Here is a 19508-nt window from a genome sequence, read left to right as displayed (position 1 = left end):
GAATCCTTTCACTGATTGCTTCCCCTTCCTAATTCAAGAAATACTTGGGATGAAGAATTTTCGAGCATAAAAGGCCGAAACATTTGATAGTTCTCCAAGCCATTCTGCTAGAGACACATTCTCTTTTGATTCACTAATACCAAGGCTTTGCAAACTTATGGATTTCGTCCCAGCAGACATCAACTTTCCTAGCCTCTTCATCAGCACAGCTAAATTTTATTGTTATTAAATTTGTTTCATTTATTATGTTTTTTGTTACTTTGAAAGAAAACAGTGTAAAGCAGATGTAGTTAAAGCACTAGATTTTATAAAGATGCACTAGCAAATCTGTAAGAAGAGGTTTTTGCCATTAATTAACCTTTTAATTTCTTGAGCAAGAACATGTGACTTATTTATGAATATAAAAATTCCCCGGATATTTTCATCTTCTTCAATTTCTAACCCTTTAGCTTTTATCAAATATCAACGGCCAAAATAATGAGACATGGGTTGAAGGTGTGAGGAGAGGGTACTATGTAACCATTAATTTCAGCTAGTGATAGTATGATTCAAATTTTTTAGTATCTTTGGTGGTTATATTCTATCAAATATGAAATAGAATACAATACTAATGAATGTTGAGAATATTGAAAATTTTGTGACAACATAATAACCTTTAAAAGTTTAGGAGATTTTGACTGATTCTTACCCTATACACACCCCTTGCATACATAGCTTAAGATCCAATTCGACCTAGCACATTCTGGCATGAGATTGGCAAATGTATTTCAACCCTAGCCCTAGCAATGTTTCATTCAATGAGCACAATATTTGAATCAATCAAGATAGATGAGTCAGAGAAACGCGTTAAGGGTATAGTGTATAGGATATTTCATCCCTAAATGCAAATCTAATGCACCAAAGATGCGTCCTATTTTCTCATAGGCAGCAGCCAATTAGAAGCATAAATTAGCTAATAAACATAAATAAAAAACCAAAAAGAAAAATTGAAACTGTTAATGAATAAATATACTTCTATCCACCCCTCCCCAAAATAAAATAAAATAAAAGGAATAACTATTCCAATAACCTATAAACCCTTTTCTGAAGAGGAACATTTTTTCATGACCCTATCTTGAGTCGTGTCATCTTCGATTTGACAAAAGTAGTAGAGAGATGCCAAACAAATTAAAACATCTGTTAGAATAAGGCCAATGACATCAAAAACATATTTTGGAGCAAATAAACCCCACACCTGCAAGGAATAGAACTAAATGAGTTGATTGTATGCGTTTTCATGGGGCTCATTGCCATGTAATATCAATGTCAAGAGAAGTCATACCATCAAATGTCGCCTTTGAATTGTGACACATATTATAGTGAACATAGTTGTCATTGCTGTAATGAGCCCATATATCAAAAATACCTAAAACAAAAAATTAAGTATCAATTCCTAACCCTTTAGAAGTCAATCATGATTCCTATGACCAGCTATGCTGAATTGGTAAACCATTTAATGTTTCTTTCATCAGTTTACCTGCAGCAATTTCACAAGAAGGATTCTCTTTGCTTGTTTACTCTGGAAACATGGATATTGGAGTGAGACAAGGAATGGGAGGCCAAAAATGGGAAGGATGTGAGAAACACCAAATGTGTCAATTGCGAGGAGGATTGCTTGACGAACAAGGATGAACTCATCAAACCTAATAAAAAGCAGGATAGAAGTAATTAGTCTACAAGGTAAAAGGACACTGTTAAATCTAAGTCCATCCTCCAAAACAGTTGAAAAGTAGACTTCAACATAAAACAGCACATTACAGCAAGGCCCCACAATTCAGGTTTCTGAATAAATTGCTCAAACAAAGCATATTTTTCAAGACATCCTTAAATTAATAAGGAAAGAGAATCCAGGACTTCACTCACCCAATAAATGCAGCCCCATACCGAAGACCATCGAAAGCACACCTGAAAAGGATTGTTTGGGAACAAAACTTGATCAAAAGCATGGACTAAACCAAGTATCAAACCCTTAAAAAAAACAAATATTAGCTCATCTTTGACCCAATGATTGCTCATTATTCCTATTCAGTGACAACTTCTGCCTTCTCAAATCAGCAACAGTTAAGGAATTTGAGCCTGGCTGGATGGCACAAACTCCAGGCTTTGTCAAGCTTGAGGAAAATGACAACCAGTTCAACTGATTTTTCCAACAGAAAGAACATTGACCACAAAGATTATACCTTGGCATACATGGAAAGTTGAGCCACACTTTTCTCATGGCAACCAACACCACTATTTTCAGTAATTATCATAGAAAAAAATATGAGGAAATCATCTTATTTTATGTGCTTTTTGCAAATCTGCTAATGAACTTTGATATTTGATGGTACCTGTAAGTAACCTTTAGAGCATATGAAGGCTCAGTTGAACTTTATTCTAATGACTATTTGGAAAAATGGCAGTGAAAAAGAAATTCCATAAGGAAATGCCAAGAATCTTACCAATGGCCACTGGAGAAAAACAGACACACAGCTAGAAGATTCCATTGTGTAACAGGAAGAGGATTGGTGGTTAAAGCTCCAACATTACCATGATTTTGATCCAGCTCTGAATTATGCAACCTTATTATGCACCATCCTGTTACAAGTGTGTACATGTTCTTGAAATCAGACCATTTAAATAAGAAGGTTACCTTTAAGATACTTTACAGTTCACCAACAATGGAATATATGAAATATCATCTAATAGACCAAATTGCAAGTAATGCAATTCTGAATTTAACACACACACAAAAGCTACCTCCAATTATGGATCCCAAAGAAACCAAAGGACCTTGTCTTCCGAGTAGGATTATAATTGTTGAACTCCATACAGATAACATGGCTACTGTTTTACTAACTAGGATTCCTCCATAATTCATAGCATCCTCTTTTGGCATGAACGCTTGAGCAAAGACCAATAATATTAGCAGTCCAAATCCAATAGCATAAATTACTTGTGGAGCAAAGTTCCTCCCAATGCCTTTGAACACCAGTTGCTTTGCAAACATGTCACTTTCTAAAGTCCAATGCAATGCTACAAAAACATAGCTTATCAAAGTTCCGGTGATAAGGAGATAACTCAAAATCCTCCAACAAGAGTTGCCATTAATGGTCTTATATAGTAAATATCCCAATAGAATAAGAGTTAGCATTGGCATAATCTCTGCAATAAAAATCAAAGTGATTTGACCACCAAAAATCCCCTTCATAAACACTGTGCTAACAGCATTCTTTGACAGCCCAATTTCAACGGTGAATCTGAGAATGGAGATTAAAAGAAGAAACACAACTACCTGCAAATATAGATTTTTTAAGATTTAGTTCAATATAGTAGTCATTGTCTCAAGACACTTGCAGATATAGTAGTCATTGTCCCAAGACACTTGCAGAAGAAATGGAAGTGAAAGCTGATGTAATGGTTCTTACTTCCATCAACATCTTCTTCTTCTTGACTGAGTATCGTAAATTAAGAAAAACAGTAGTGACCAAAAGAAAGTTTGCCACTTTTCCTTCTGCCACTATAAACAAGAGCAATAAACATAAGCAAAATAGAGATTAAAAAATGTTAGTAAAAGGCAAAGCATGTAAAAGTGAAGCTGGTATAATAGAGTAGACACTTACAAATGTAACTATTAGAAAGGACGCTGCATGCACGTATTGCCACCACAGAAAGAGCAAAGATGGACCTAAAAGAAATCCCAGAATCTCCAACTGAAGGAAAAGAAACCTGATGTAATTTTGTTGCCCTCCTAATGGCAACAAAATGGATGAAAAGGGAAAATACGAAAATGCCCAAACCCAGACCCATCATTTTTAAATCAAATTCAGTCCATTTGGAACGTGCAAGCTCAGCAACACTTTCTAGAAATTCTGAATATGCATCAATTAGCTTTCGGAGAGTAAATAATGAAGTATCAAATCTTTTGTCCTGGATTTCATTTCCAGATAAGAATGAATTGTTTAGAATATTAGTCCACTCATCCTGAGCTTGAGCATAGATATCAGCGACTCGCAGCAAATCTTCAGATGGAAACCCAATAACAGATGATGCTGAATATACATCAATATATCTTTTGACCTGCAGAAGCAAAACCCGTTGAATTTTCAAGGAACGAAAGGTGGAAGAAAAAAAAATTACAGTAGTTGATTAAGACCAACCTATAATTGAAGGCCAGATCCTAGTCCTTTTTTTTTTCCTTTCAGTAGGGGGGGGGGGGTATGTAGATCCTACCAGAAATAACTTCTGAAGATAGTATACAAAAATAGAATATATGCTCTAAGGACACTATAACTGAACTCACTTCAATCACCTTTACAATAAGATTCGATGAAAGAATAATAGCACCAGATAGGTAACGCAGTCTGAAAATCCAGATTAAGGATCTTCGTTGCAAGCAGGCCCAATAATCAAATTTGTGATCAAATCTAAGATAAAGAAACAACTGCATTGTCAAGGAAAGAAATCAAATTGATGGAAGGGGAGGGAAGAGAGATGAGACCGATCTTCTTGGGAGGAAGAAGAGAGAAGAAAAGAACAAAAGAGAAGAGAAAAAATCAGGTTTGGAATACCAATTGCGTATGCATTGCTCAAAAACACTAAAACTCTTAGGAAAAACTTATTTTTTACTCAAATCATCTCTAGTTGATGGGGGATGTAATACATGTATACAGACCTTCCAAAATTCCTAATTTGACTCATAAAAGGACTCATGATCACTCTAATACACTCAGCAAAGTAAATAAACTCAAAAAAAAAAATCTAGCTAGCTATTAAGCATCCTAATCTAACTAAAACACTCAACTTAACTACTAATCCTGTGTACTAATATTATCCTCACTTTATGGGCTTATAATTTAGGAGCATTACATCAATAAACCCAAAAATAAGAAGCCCAATGTCAATAGAGCCCAACCATGACCAAAATAAAGTCTTTTGAGGCCCAATTGACCCAATTGGGGACAGTTTTAACTACATCAAATCCCCTGGTGTTGAGAAAACGCACCCTCAAGTTTTGTAAAACAAGAGAATTAGCATCACTCGATCAACATCCACAATCATCGGCTTTAATGGGGAGATGCTCTAGTGCATCTCACGATCAACCCTCACGAACTCTTGATGATAATTAGCAAACGATGTTCCTCCGATTGGGATTTGATCGTGGGGTTTCACAACTGAAATCGGACCATCGATCAACTCCACAGCTTTAACCTTATCAAATCATTCACTTCAACTTGATCATCGCTTTCATCATCCATCTTTTCTATCACCTCTAATCCATCCATTGAAGCTTCTATCATGCTTAACACCTCATCACAGAAGTGGTTAGTATAATCGCCAAGCTTTCGAAAACCCGATCGGAGATACCCCAAAGTTCGATCGAAGATCGAACAATCCATCCTCAAATTGCTTCGTAAATCTTTCCATAATAGCTAGAAAATCATAGTCAATCGTCATCAGAAATAGAGGAATTTCGGCTCTGATACCAAATGAATGCAGTCTGAAAATCCAGATTATGTATCTTAGATGCAAGTAGGCCCAATAATCAAACTTGTGAACATATCTAAGATAAAGGACGCAACTGCATTGTTAAGGAAAGAAATCAGATTGATGGAAGGGGAGGGAAGAGAGATGAGATCAATCTTCATGGGAGGAAGAAGAGAAGAAATCAGGTTTGGTATACCAATGACCAATCCCGTATGTACTGCTCAACAACACTAAAATTCTTAGAAAAAACTCACATTCTTTATTCAAATCATCTCTAGTTGATGGGGGATGTATTACAGTTATAAGGACCTTCAAAATTCCTAATTTGACTCATAGGACTCCTAATCACTCTAATACATTCAATAAAGTAAATAAACTCAAAAAAGAAACTCCACCTACCTATTGAGTATACTAATCTAAGTCAAACACTCAACTACTAATCCTGCATACTAACATTATCCCCACTTCATGGAATTATAAATTAGGGTCATTACATCAATAAACCCAAAAATAAGAAGCCCAAGGTCCATAAAACCCAACCATGGGCCAAAATAAAGTCTTTTGAGGCTTGATTGACCCAATTAAATAATTTTAACTGCATTAATAAGTTCCATACATATACTGCAGTCTGTACTTTGTATCATAGAACTAAAACTCGCGAGATCTTGTTTTTTCCCAAGGTCGAGACGAGATGGCATACAGAACAAAAAAGTGCAACAACTCAAGCGAGATCTCGACCCAAACTCCTTTATATGAGTGTCATATCTTGAGATCTCGATGGGAAATCTATGTATACAGACACCTATCTATGTAAACCTTGGTATACAGACACTTATTTATGCCAGAAACCAGGACAGACACTTATTTATCCCTAATATTCAAAAGAAAGCTTTCCAACAAGTCCAAGATTGCATAAATCTGAATTATATTGGAGTTAAGTACCGGTCAAACTTAATTTGGTGTGCACGAATTCTGTCAAAATCACTCTGAATGAAAATATTTTTTTGGACACCAAAACTGTTAGGAGTTAGGGAGAGTCGTGAATAGGGGCTGACGCCAGCCTATTCACGATTCCCCCCAACTCCTAACAAAAACAAATGAATATTTTACCGCACTTTTGGTTTTTAGCAATATTTTACCATATTAAGATTTATGGAATTTTTAGATTTGAGAAAAGCCCCAGCATTAAAAAGTTGAAAATTGATCTACTGTCGAAAATCCAGTTTTTGTTCTTGAACTGGGGGTTGACTTTTTTTCCTTTTGGAATTTTATTTTTTAACTATTTTTATTGGATTCAAATAGGGGGGTATTTGCTTATTTATGAATAATATCTTAAGTAAATGAAATACAAATACAAAAGCATTTACTTAACTGATATTTCATTTACTTAAGATATTATTCATAAATAAGTGATTGTCCTGTGTCTGTCCTAGTTTCTGGTATAAGTGTCTATCCTGGTTTCCCACTAAGTGAAACTCCTATTTGGACTTTGTTTTTGCAAAATCTGATAATGTCATTGTGTTTAAATGGCCTAGAAGGGCTGAGTACCAAGTTTCACACCCAAACTAGGTCTAAAACCCACCAAAACCAGGTTTCGAGTTTAAAAAAAAAAATGCACCAACTCGACCGAGATATCTAGAGTCAACTTGGGTTTTTCCAGGGTCGAAACCTGGTCGAGTTCTGAGTTTTAGTTCCTTGCTCTGTATTACTGTTTATGTAGTGGCTCTAGCCTCTAGTTCAAGAGCTTATATATTCTTTACCAATTCAAAGTAGATGGTAACGTAGTCCTAGATTCGTAGGAGACCAACTAGAAGCCAATAAACAAGATCTGCTATGAACTAGGTAATTCAGCTAAGTCAAAATGGGTGAAAATTGAGAAATTAGGGTTAGGGTTTGATGGGACCTGGGGTTAGGTCAAGTCGATGTAGAGGAGTCTATCAGTGAAGGTTACATTAAGTTTTAATGGTGTGAAATGTGCTGGAATGAATCAGCAGCTACGTTAGTCTAGGGTTTTGGATTTTCAAAAGGAGGAAGAAGATGGAATCTAGGGTTTAGGATGGTTAGATGAGGACCAGGTTTGGATTGAGTTTCCCAGTAGGTGAAGGGATGGTTCGATCCAAATATGGAACAGATTGATGGATGGTTATGGCTGGGTGATGTTTAGGCATTGGGAAAATTGAAAACAAAAAGGGGGAAACTTAGGGTTAGGCTGTGAGAGGATAAGATGAAGAATTGTAGGGGATGGGGATGCTTTAAACTCACTGTTGTTGCAGAAAATCCTTGGCAGCAGCTTCTTCGATGGTGAAAACTTGAATAAAAATCAAAACTTGAAAGTAGAGTTTCAAAGGAACCACCAGGACTTCACACCGTAAGGTGTCGATTGGCTCAAACACCAATCCCACCAGCCTTGATCAGACAAGACAATCTCCTATGGAGAAGACAAATTGCAGCAGCAGCCTTAAGCAGAAAAAAATTTCAAAATTGTGAGGTCTGAAGGGAGTCCCCACGATTTTTATTATTTATAATGGCCAAAAGACCTGCTGTCCTAATGAGCCTAGGAGTCTAAAAGCTCTAATAAGGGTAAAATTGTCTATTACATTTCAAAACTAACACCGTCAACCTTCAGCGGTGCGGATGTAATTGTTCAAAACACTAGGGGTGTTTGTAATTGGAGTAAAGTCCAAGGGAGGGGCATGTGATTTGCTCTAATTAAATTTTACTTCATTTTCCAACCAAAATTTACTCCTTTTAATAGTAAAATGTGATAGGGTTAAGGAATGTATTTGAGAAGTCATTAGCCCAAGAAAAATGTGATAGGGGTTAAGAAATCTATTTGAGAAGCACAATTACCATATTTGGTAAGATTTTAAGTTAGTTGCACAATCATGATCACAAAACTTTCAATTTTGTTATTTTAAATTAATTTCACTTCCCTTAATTTCCTTTTACTCGTAACCAGATGGACCCTTAAGGGAGAATTGAAGGCACAATTGTTGAACAAGGAGTTAAGGATGAAGGGTCCACTGATGTCGGGACTACATCTCAAGATCCAAGTACTCTTATGCACCGCATCCCATGGCATTCCACCAAGAGCAAGTACAAAAAGCTATTGACCTAGTTCAGCCCGTGTCATTCCAATTTGTAAAGGGAAAACATGATTAAAAATTGGGAATTATTAAGATCAACAGAGAACCAAAATTGGATGCTTTGCCCATTATTGGAGTTCTGTAGATAATATTTTCATCTGTTGTGCCTAGTGGAAGAACAGAAAAAAAAAAGTCTAGTCAAAAGGATCGCAGTGACCTGATGGTCAACTTTCAGAACCTCATAAGGTGCTGACCTGAAAGACACCATAACCACTTAACTTTTTTCCTCTACATTATAAGGGAACTATTCTAGAATCAGCATATTGTGAAGCAGGATAGTAAGGTTGTATAAGAGTATACAGTATACCAAGGAGTTCAAGCAGCTCTCCTTCACATGGAAGCTTGAGGACCCAGCAGAGCATTAATAGATACCTATGTGAATTACAGCCTGAGATACTGATCCAGCATGACTTCTCTCAAGTTAACAAGCCAAAATAACATCTAATAACATAACTCACTGACCCCAAAGGATTGAGTAAAACTACAAAACATTGCAATTAAAATTATTAAAATTACTCCAGAAGAGTCAAAAGGTACCTGCCAGGAATTGATGCAGAGAACATTAACATATGTTTGCATCCATTCTTCTAAATTTGACCAATTTGTTGCATTAATGGTAGGTTGATTCCATGTGCCAGCACTTAAAGCATATAATTCAGGATTAACTCTGCCGATGCTGAAAAAGAATTTATTCCAGTGAGTGCTATTTCAGAAGAATTAATTATACAAGGATGATAGAAACAAATAAAAAAAATGTACATCTAGCATACACTTTCCATTGAACAAATATTAGCTAATGCCAAATTTGGTATGATATCTATTTCGACTTTGGATTGATTCCATGAAATAGTCAACAAATAGATTTTTGGTCAAGAAATTGAAATTGTTTTGGTTGCATCAATCTGAAATATTTCAAGAATAAGAAATCCATTTGGTAGTTCAATTTCTGAAAATAGACTCTATATTTCTTTGGGAGAGGGCGGTGGTGGCGGGACGGTGCCGGGAAGGGGGGGTGGTGGTGGCAACAGGATGATGATGATGGTGAGACCATCAGGGTGTTGTTTTATTTTTTAACATGAAATTACTCTTTTACGCATAAAATTAACCATGTGAAATCAATTTCAATTTCAAAATTGAAACAACTCCTCAGCTATTTCAGAATTTCTATTCCATTTGATTTCTATTTCACTGAAATAAGGTGCAAAAATCAAACCAAACAATTCCCGAAATAGGAATCACCCCATGAAATTGAAATAGAAATCATGCCAAATCTGGCCTTAGGCTTGATTTGGTACAAGTTGTATTTCAATTGCGGATTGGTTTCAGGAAATAGTCAACAAATAAGGTGGCAGTGGTGGGGTGGTGGTGGCAGTGGGGTGGTGGTGAGACCATTGGAGAAGAAGGGTGGTGTTTTATTTTTAACATGAAATTACTATTTTGCCCATCAAATTAACCATGTGCTCATTAAAGAGCAAGAGTGAAATCAAATGAAATAGAAATTCGGAAACAGCTCCTCAACTATTTCAGAATTTCTATTTCACAAAAATAAGAAGCAAAAATCAAACCAAACAATTTCCAAAATAGAAAGCACCCCATGAAATTGAAATAGAAATCATACCATATCAGGCCTAAGTTGTCAGGGATTAGACATTGTATTAAACAAAAGATTCCTAAAAATTTTTTTTTTTTAAAAAAAAAAAAAAACCTCAAAAAAGGTCCTAATGTACATAGACAACAGTAAAGTAGTAGTCAGAATGAGCATCTAGGATCTTTCCCAAAGACTAAACTAAGAAGTTGCAAATGCTGACTTCAATTCTATCAAAGCATACTGATCATAACCTATGCTTATATCGGTTAGCAACATCAAATAACGTTAGAGAACCCAATTACAGTAAAATATAACCATCCAAACAAGAAAAAAAGTGAATCTTGTTAAAAAAGAGGACTCAAAAAACTGATACAGCACAAGATCATCCACTTCCATATCCAAGATGAATCAGATTATGTAAAAATGTCAAGGAACAAGGTTATGGCCTATACTCCAACAGTCCAACTAAGAAATCTAATAAGACTTGTGCATCACCAACAGAATCTACTGGTACATGTTAAAGTACAAAGTTTAACCAGGACTCTACTACGTGCTGAATGAATTTAATTTGAAACCTAAATTAGTCACAAAGCCTTAGAGGCATCACAGTATGCAGCAAGAATAACATGTAGTCTTTAACACCTATCAAATTCACTCCACCAAAAAACAAATAGAGATAAGAGTAGCAACCAAAGTGAAGAAAACCAAGAAGAGTAAGCAATTTAGGATTGTCGGTGCCTATGTAACAAGAAATGCATGTGGAAGTTATACCCTATTTATAGTAATCATGTCAGTAAAATAGGACTGAAATAGTTAAGACTGTACTTTAAAATAAACTAGTTCATTGAAAAAAATACTGCTATCAAACACATTATAACACATTAATGCCAGAAATAACATGAAGATATCAAATTAAACATTAACAGGACGCTTACACTGCACCTTCCAAAAGGAAAAGGAACACCAAGTAGCGCCGCAATTGTCACTGCAAAATCAAGCTGCAAAGCATAACTGAGTAAAATACATTTCATAGGAGGGGAAAACAAAGTTGGATTTTTCAACTGGTCTGATCCATTTCCAATCCCCATGCCCATGATAATTTCCTAACAAAGAAAAATGCTTCTGATTGAAATTTAGCATGAGTAGATGTTGATGAGGCCAGAAAAAGAACCATTAGGGCCACCAAATAAGCTCCCACGTAGAAAGTTATCTAGATTTCTTTACTATATATATTAATAAAGAATGAAGAATTTCCAGATTTCCTCCTTAGAAAGAATGAGCAGTCTAACCTGTTGGATGGAGCTAAAACATGTCTTTGTTCCATTCTGCGGGGAAAACAGGAAAACAAAGAGAGAGACCATAAGTAGACAAAAAGAAATCTTAACTTGAAACAAATCTTACGCATGAATCAATTCCACCGCTAAGCACAAAAAGGCCCTTTTGCAACAGAACCTAAAAAAGGTTGATAATCTAGAGCACATAAATCTACATGCATGCAGGCACACACACAACTCTAATTTATGAGAGAGAGAGAGAGATTACAGGATCTAATTTGCAAGTAGACGTATCAAGTTCGGATGGCACAGAAGCAGGAGGCTCCTTCAAGCTCATTGCAAAAAGTGATGTCTCAACCTGCATAGCTTTTACTCAAATAGAGAACACCTTGATAACCAAAATAAAATCTGAAAGAACAGATATTAATGGATGTTACACCTCTTCGACAGCCCCTCCACCATGATCACCATTTAAGGTTTGGCCATGATCTCCCATCACAAGAAGAAAAGTATTTTCATGTAAACCACCAGGTCCAGACTGATTCTTGAGCACTTCTATCACTTTCTGAAAAGAAAAGGTGGTCAAATTTGTGAAGAATATTAGCAAAGCAACCAACTAGAAGTAAAGCAGCAGCAGTTCCAAATTTTAAAAGAAAATTAAACAAAGGAAATTCAGGAAAGGAGTTAAATAAATGAATTACTCCAGTTAATCAAGGTAAATGAACATTTTCATTTACATGAAGTAAAGCAAATTTGGCTAAGCTTCTCATGCTCAGCTTACGGTCGAGAAGCACGTTTGGATAGGATTCTGGAGCTCCTGCTTCTGAGAATTCTCATAATCTAGCTTATGGTGAGCCCGAACCTTGTCACATTAGGGAATCTTAAGTTCCTTACTGTCAGAAGCACCATATTATCCAGAAGCCAGGGGTGTCTCTTAAGCTGCTCTGGCTCATGGCAGTAAAGATTCCAAACAAAATAATCTCATTAGGCATGCTGCTCTTTTAACCCCCATAATCACCAGAAGCTGGCTTCTAAAAGCCAAAAAAAACTTTGCCAAACATGCACTTATAGTGAACCATATAAGTAAGAAAAACAATGCAGAAATTGGATTGCCTAAGAACAACCAAAACAAAGCCAAACAAAGAATTTTGAGGCATTCAGAAAAAGAACCTGTACGGAGACATTTAAAGAAGCTGCATAAATGCCATACAATAAACTTTACCTCTAAAATGGCATTGTATTGCTCCAACTTCTCTATCATTGGAGTAGAATCAACTCCAAATATGTGCCCTGCATGATCCTGAACCCGGAAGAGGATCATTAAATTTAGCTAGTGTAAGTCCCGAAAGCAACATGATGAGAAACAGATTGATGCAGTAACTAGGACACAAAGGAAGAAGAACCTCCAGGACTGTTCTTGGTCCTAAGGTTCCAGATTTGGACCAATTTTCTAGTTCAGTTATGGTTCTGTGGTTAAGAGTTGGTTCAGCTCTGGTTAGGCTCAATTTTCTAGTTCAGTCATTCCATCGGATGCCTAAATCAGTAAATCTGTTGGGAGAAAAAGCGGTCCAAGATTAGACTTCTGAGCTGACCATATGATTCCAGATTTATTTCATATAGTGGCAATCCACTCCTTATGCAATTTGATTTAGTTGCTCGATTTTTCCATCCTAGTAATATATATTGTGAAAATTGATGAAATTTTTAATAATATTGGAAAAATTTTCTTGTGTCTCACGATTATTCATATTGTGAGATGAAGAAAAAGGAGCAGCCACATGTTTATCTAGAAAAAGAAAAACATTGTACACCAGCATCAAAAGGTGCATATGATTCTTGTAGTAGCACCACTAAACCCTAAAACAAAAAATGTAAAGTTACCAGAAACAAGGACACAAAGGAGGAAGAACCTCCAGGACTGTTCTTGGTCCTGTGGTTTCTGATTTGGACCAATTTTCTAGTTCAGTTATGGTTCTGTGGTTAAGAGTTGGTTCAGCTCTGGTTAGGCTCAATTTTCTAGTTCAGTCATTCCATCGGATGCCTAAATCAGTAAATCTGTTGGGAGAAAAAGCTGTCCAAGATTAGAGTTCTGACTTCTGAGTTGATCATATGATTCCTGATTTATTTCATATAGTGGCAATTCACTCCTTATGCAATTTGATTTAGTTGCTCGACTTTTCCATCCTAGTAATATATATTGTGAAAATTGATGAAATTTTTAATAATATTGGCAAAATTTTCTTGTGTCCCACGATTATTCATATTGTGACATGAAGAAAAAGGAGCAGCCACATGTTTATCTAGAAAAAGAAAAACATAGTACACCAGCATCAAAAGGTGCATATGATTCTTGTAGTAGCACCACTAAACCCTAAAACAAAAATTGTAAAGTTACCAGAAAGCTAAAAATTCCAATTAACACTAATTGCTAGGTGTGTGCCTTTTTTTCCCTGCATTTTTTTCACCTGCATCATCACCTTTTCACATTGAATTTCATGTTAATGATATAACAATTCCATTGCTTTAAATGATGGAAGAAATTTTTTTAAAAATATTAAGAAAAGGGGAAGACCTAATAATACATTCCCTTAAGCAGGGTAGGAAGATGTAATAGGGTTAGGCTTGGAAGGAAGCATCTCATAGGGAGGAAGACATAATTGGGAGCATTGGATATTGTGAGGAAGCATCTCCTGAGATAAATGTCAATTGAATATATAAAAATTTATAACTATTTTTAAAATAGAAATTTATCCCTCACTTGGCCAAGATTAAAGACAACGTACCACACCAAGGAAATGCGCAATGAGAACATCCCAATCATCTCTATACAGAGAAGGGAACAAGTGTTCTATGCAACCATTATCTACCTGCAAAAGAATCTTATAACAGTTAAAAAGGGTGGGGAGGAATCCTTCCATCTAACAAAAAGTTACTTAAAATTGTGACTAAATTAAAAATAATTTGAAAGACATACAGTATGAAGATCTTTGACATTAAAGGATGGGAAAGGATAAGACTTTTCAAAATGATTGGGAAACAACTGCAACCAGGTGTCGTCCCCCATCATCAGAACCCGCCTTCCATTTTGAACCAGCTGCAAATGGCTCGTTTATGAAATCAAAAGAAATTATAAGTAACCATAATTAGGCTTACTTACTATAAAAGCATATAAAGTAAAATAAAGAGACTCAGAACCTGATTTATCAAATTATCTTCAACAATTGCTGGAGCCCCAAAGCTATTTCCTACATCAATAAATGTCGGGAGTCCACCAGTTGTCAAACCCTAAAACAATTTCAAGGGGCCAAAGCATCTTTTAGGGACAAAATCAAGTTGCATCAACGATTCAAGTACCATGCCAGTGAGACGGGGAATGAATTACGATTTCAGTAAATTAAAATACACATTTTGCTCCACTTTCCTTCGGAGACTGCATACATTGGGAGGTAATATGTACCTACCTATTAACCATTTTATTGAAAATTTTACTAACAAAAAGTAAGTAGATTCTTTCGAAAGTACAAAAAATTCAATCCAAAATTTTAGGAGACGATTTAGATTTTCATCATTACAAAAAGGTTGCCATAAAATTTAAGTAAACGAATTATTGAGGTGCCATTTGTTTGATGGGTGGAAAGGGAAAAAAAAGAATGTAGAATATCTCATCATAGAGTTTGTTTCTTAGGAAATGAAGACAAGAAACACAAGTATTTAACCAGGGTGCACTATATGTAAGAGAATTAAACTATTTCCCTTACTTTATTTTACTTCTAGGCATTTTGCGTCGAAACAAAAGGAGCTTTGAAGTGAAAATAAATTTACCAAGTAAAAGGGTTTCTTTGTACAATACATCTACCCATCATCCATTAAACTTTTTATAGAAGTAAATCTGCACAGTTTAAGCACAAAAAATGATGATTAACTGAGCCATAGGACTTTTACGGGTTAACAATTAACATATATTTTTCTTGATTAACTGAATTTAATGCTTTATGTAATTTTCATATACATAGACCTGAGACTGTTATGAAATGAAATACAGATATAGAACACTTCTTCTAAGCTATAATCTAGTATATAATCTTGTCACTGTTATTGAGGATAAAAATATTATTCCATTTTCTGTCCAAAAGCAAGTCCATCAGACTGAAGGGTAGGTATTAACTGTTAAAATCATCAGAGCTAAGAAAGTCCAAAAGGAAAATAATCTAATATACCACGAGCATGATTAGAATGGGCAAACCAACAAGCTACAAAAGACCTCATGAACAAATCTTGAAAGGTGATAAAAGAGAATTAAAGGAAAAATACTTTTTATGCGCAACCACAACTAAATGCATTTTACGTCGACTACAGTCATTATCCTGTTCAGAATGGTAAGGGCAACATTCACCTTCAGACAAGAATTAAAGGAAAAATACTTTTTATGCGCAACCACAACTAAATACATTTTACATCGACTACAGTCATTATCCTGTTCAGAATGGTAAGGGCAACATTCACCTTCAGACGCTGCAAACTAGTTGTAGGTGGATCTGCAATAGCCTTGAAAATCCGAGCCGATGATCCTTCATCAGAAGCCAACTTTTGTAGCACTTGTAACTTGTCCATCCATGGCATATTTTCTGGAAGAAAATATGGAGATCTCTTATCCTATATGAGGTTCTTAAGATAACACTCTCATTACCTGGCACTAGATAAATGAGAGGTGGAGCAGGCAAGAACGGAAACGACGCCTATGCCCATTCTAATCTTAGCAAATATAAATAGGAATTTAAAATCAACTAAGCCTATTCTCTCTTATTGCTGTAGTTTCATATCAAATTGAAATATCAAACATGAGAGCATTGACAAGTTAATAGATTCATTACATTACATGTGACACATGACTCATCTAGAGTCGGGAAAAGGGAATTTGGGGCAGGGGGAGAGCAGGAATGATTACCGTCAAAAAAGGTACTGGGGGCAACAAAATCAAACCTGCAAAGCAAAAAATGGAAGAGTGAGAAGAAAAGAAGGTATGGTTTACTGCAGGGACCTGGACTACTGACAACAGTCAGTTGTTTAATAAAAAATTGATAATCATTATTCATTACTCAAAAAACATAGCATCATTTCTTTTCACATAGCATTTATTGCCAGTTGGATATATTATCTTCCATTAAAGGTCAGCAACTGAGAAATAGTTGGATAGCTCCGAGCCTCCGACAAACACATGGACTCAAGTAAAGGATCCACTTGCAATAGCTTCAAGGTTGAACCCTATGCACGAGGCCCCCATCACTGCAGGGCTGGGGAGGGTCATAATGTACGCAGCCTTACCCCTGCTTTTGCAGAGAGGCTCCCACCTTGCATTAGCTTCAAGGAACTTAAAAATTTTTAACTTCTCTACTTGACATGTATGCAATATGCACATTAGAAGGCCGAAACAGTCACTCTTTCTATAACAATCCTCTTTTTCTTTTTTCCCTAAAAAGCTGGATCAGACCCACTATATCATGGCTGCAAAAACTAAGTAGACAGATTGACCAACGGGATTCAACCTACTATTACTAAAGAAGACCTAAACGGAATGCCTAATCATATACACATGTACTAGAATATATGCAAAAAGAGACTTAATCAGTTCTCATTCATTTTCATGAATATCAAATGGTTTCCCAATGTAGCTCTCAACTTGATTCTGTGTTTGCCATTAACCAACCCAATTCTGCAATTATTCATCAATCTTAAATTTAAATGTCTCAAAGCATCTTCAATATGGGGAGAAAATTCTCATCTATTCACTTTTGAAAATAAATCCAGCAACAAATTATGATTCAAGGAATGGAGTTCACCTCAAAGCATCAAGAATTATAACCACGAGACGATCGACCGCAGGTCGCGTCCAGCAACGCCCATTTCTATCACCTGCCTCTACTCGATCCGTCATAGAAAGATTTCGAGATGGAGAAGAAGAAGAATTGGAGAGATCCGATGAGTGACGAGGGAAACAAGGAGAGTGGGAGACATCGGAGCAGTGGCTGAAAGAGGAAAGCTCAGTTCGAGTGAGTAGAAACCCTCGAGTGTATAAGAGAATTGCAACACAGTGAAGGATCAGAATCAAGAAGAATGGCCATATTAGCTCCCATTTCCCTGTCGAGGATCCCACCATTGCTTCGAAGAAGCTCAAAGGTTGGTTCGGCCAATTTTCGGTCGGGCTGGCAATGATTGAATCCAAAGCCGAACTTTTAAGGAGTTTCCGGTTTTTGGTCGGTTTCAGGTTCCGTCTAGTTCAGGTTAATTCATCGGCTACTACGGTTTGGATCATTTACTTTTGGGCTATGTGAACCACCATTCCTCTGTTTTCCTGCAAAAATGAATAGCTACCATTTAGATACTTTGTAGTTATCCCATGTTACTCGTTTTGGTCATATAAGATCTCTCCATGCTAGTGTCTAGCCCATGTGTAATGAGAACAAATGCAGTATGAAAAAAACTACACAAAGAAATATGAAATATTGGTTTTGATACTTGTGAAAGTGAAACAACAAATCAAATGGATACTGGAGATGATTCAAGCATTCTAAGGTTAATACAGAAATAGTTGACTTGTGAAACTCACAGACAGCACAACCAAGTTCAGAAAAAGAAACTGAAATAGTATTGAGCTCTATTTGGAGAAGTACATTAGTCTGAGCATCAATATAATCTGAACGATGTAAACCCAGACATTTCCTGCTATAGAAACCGAAAAAGGAATAGTAGTATTATCAGAAGTGCTTCCCCAAAAAAAGCACAGATTATCACAGTTGTCATGGCACCTAAGCGACCCAAGGCATTGGAGGGCAGCATAAGCACTTAGGCAACAAGGTGCCCATCTATATATTTTTTTAATACATGTTATATCTAGTATAGTAAAATGCTTAATTGCTTATATGCTACATCAAGAATCAACACTTTAAGCCACATCAAGAGACGAGAATCAACATAAAATCCATCTAAATGCAAAATGAAATAATTATGATAAATTGCTAGTAATGACCTAAAATAAGAAAATCAACAAATAATTAACAATGTATAACATATAAAGAAGCATATGCACTTTTATTAAAAATAAAAATAAAAAATAAACAAAGTAATAAACTAAAAAGCATAATGACATATAATTTAGAAGCAGAATTATAGAGCATGTATATATTTATTTAAGTGTGTAGTGTACCATTCTTACCTATATGAATGCCACACTATTTTGATTTCCGCACAGAGAAAACATACTATGGCTGAATACTAGTGCGGATTCCAAAGATTCATTAATAAACTAATCTGTAAGGGGGGGGGGGAATTGATCATAACAAAGGAAACATCTGAAAATGGTTCTCTTAAAATGGATTCAAACTTAATTAAAAGTACCAAACTAAATCAAATCCTCAGTTTACATTCCAATAGTCATTTAACCATTTGAATTCACAAAGAACCACCAAATATATAAATGTAAGAAATTCCATAGGCAACCATACTTAAAACAGAAAAACATAAAACCAGAGAAGAATAAGAACTTCTTGCCTATATATCAGGTATAAAAATCCTCTCCAATTCTTTAATCTGGCAATACCCGGCAATGCTATCTTCACTGCGCGATACGTGGCACAAACAGATCTAATGGCCAAGAATGGCTTGCACCATTTCATGAAACTCTACCTGTTTTGGTAACCGGATCCTCTCACCCGAGTAGGTACATCCTAAAACGCAGAAAGACGAAAACCTGAAAATTTGAACAGAGGAACAAAGTGTTTGAAACTTTCAAAACTTATACAGAAGATTAAAAATCCATCTACTCAGAAAGATATAATCAATCAATCGACATTGTTGAAGCACTGCTGGAGATAACGGTTTTCAAGCTTAGAATGCCATTTCTTTGAAAAAAGCTTGAAAACACTGTAAGGGTATTTATGTAATATCCCTTCATATGTCTAACATAATCCAACTTGTATTAATACTCAAGCTGTGAGGGGC

General features: G+C 35.8%; 1 protein-coding gene across 1 annotated transcript; it reads right to left on the bottom strand.

The window, feature by feature from the left end:
• Positions 1–1056: 1056 nt before the first annotated feature.
• Positions 1057–17682, bottom strand: LOC122639975 (GPI ethanolamine phosphate transferase 3). Its single transcript, XM_043833044.1, has 20 exons — positions 17351–17682; positions 16459–16493; positions 16017–16138; positions 14709–14798; positions 14488–14607; positions 14297–14380; positions 12736–12813; positions 11953–12078; positions 11782–11871; positions 11529–11564; positions 11182–11237; positions 9189–9327; positions 3642–4098; positions 3447–3538; positions 2779–3313; positions 2481–2616; positions 1903–1944; positions 1517–1682; positions 1322–1405; positions 1057–1234 (listed from the first exon to the last, which is right to left on the bottom strand). The coding sequence occupies exons 1-20, from the start codon at positions 17665–17667 to the stop codon at positions 1070–1072; spliced, it is 2970 nt and encodes a 989-aa protein (XP_043688979.1). The 5' UTR covers positions 17668–17682; the 3' UTR covers positions 1057–1069.
• Positions 17683–19508: the final 1826 nt, after the last annotated feature.

The sequence above is a fragment of the Telopea speciosissima genome, chromosome 9 (genome assembly GCF_018873765.1).
Source record: "Telopea speciosissima isolate NSW1024214 ecotype Mountain lineage chromosome 9, Tspe_v1, whole genome shotgun sequence".
NCBI lineage: Eukaryota > Viridiplantae > Streptophyta > Magnoliopsida > Proteales > Proteaceae > Telopea > Telopea speciosissima.
The sequence above is the reverse complement of the archived record's forward strand: the minus strand, read 5'-3'. Positions and strand labels throughout refer to the sequence as shown.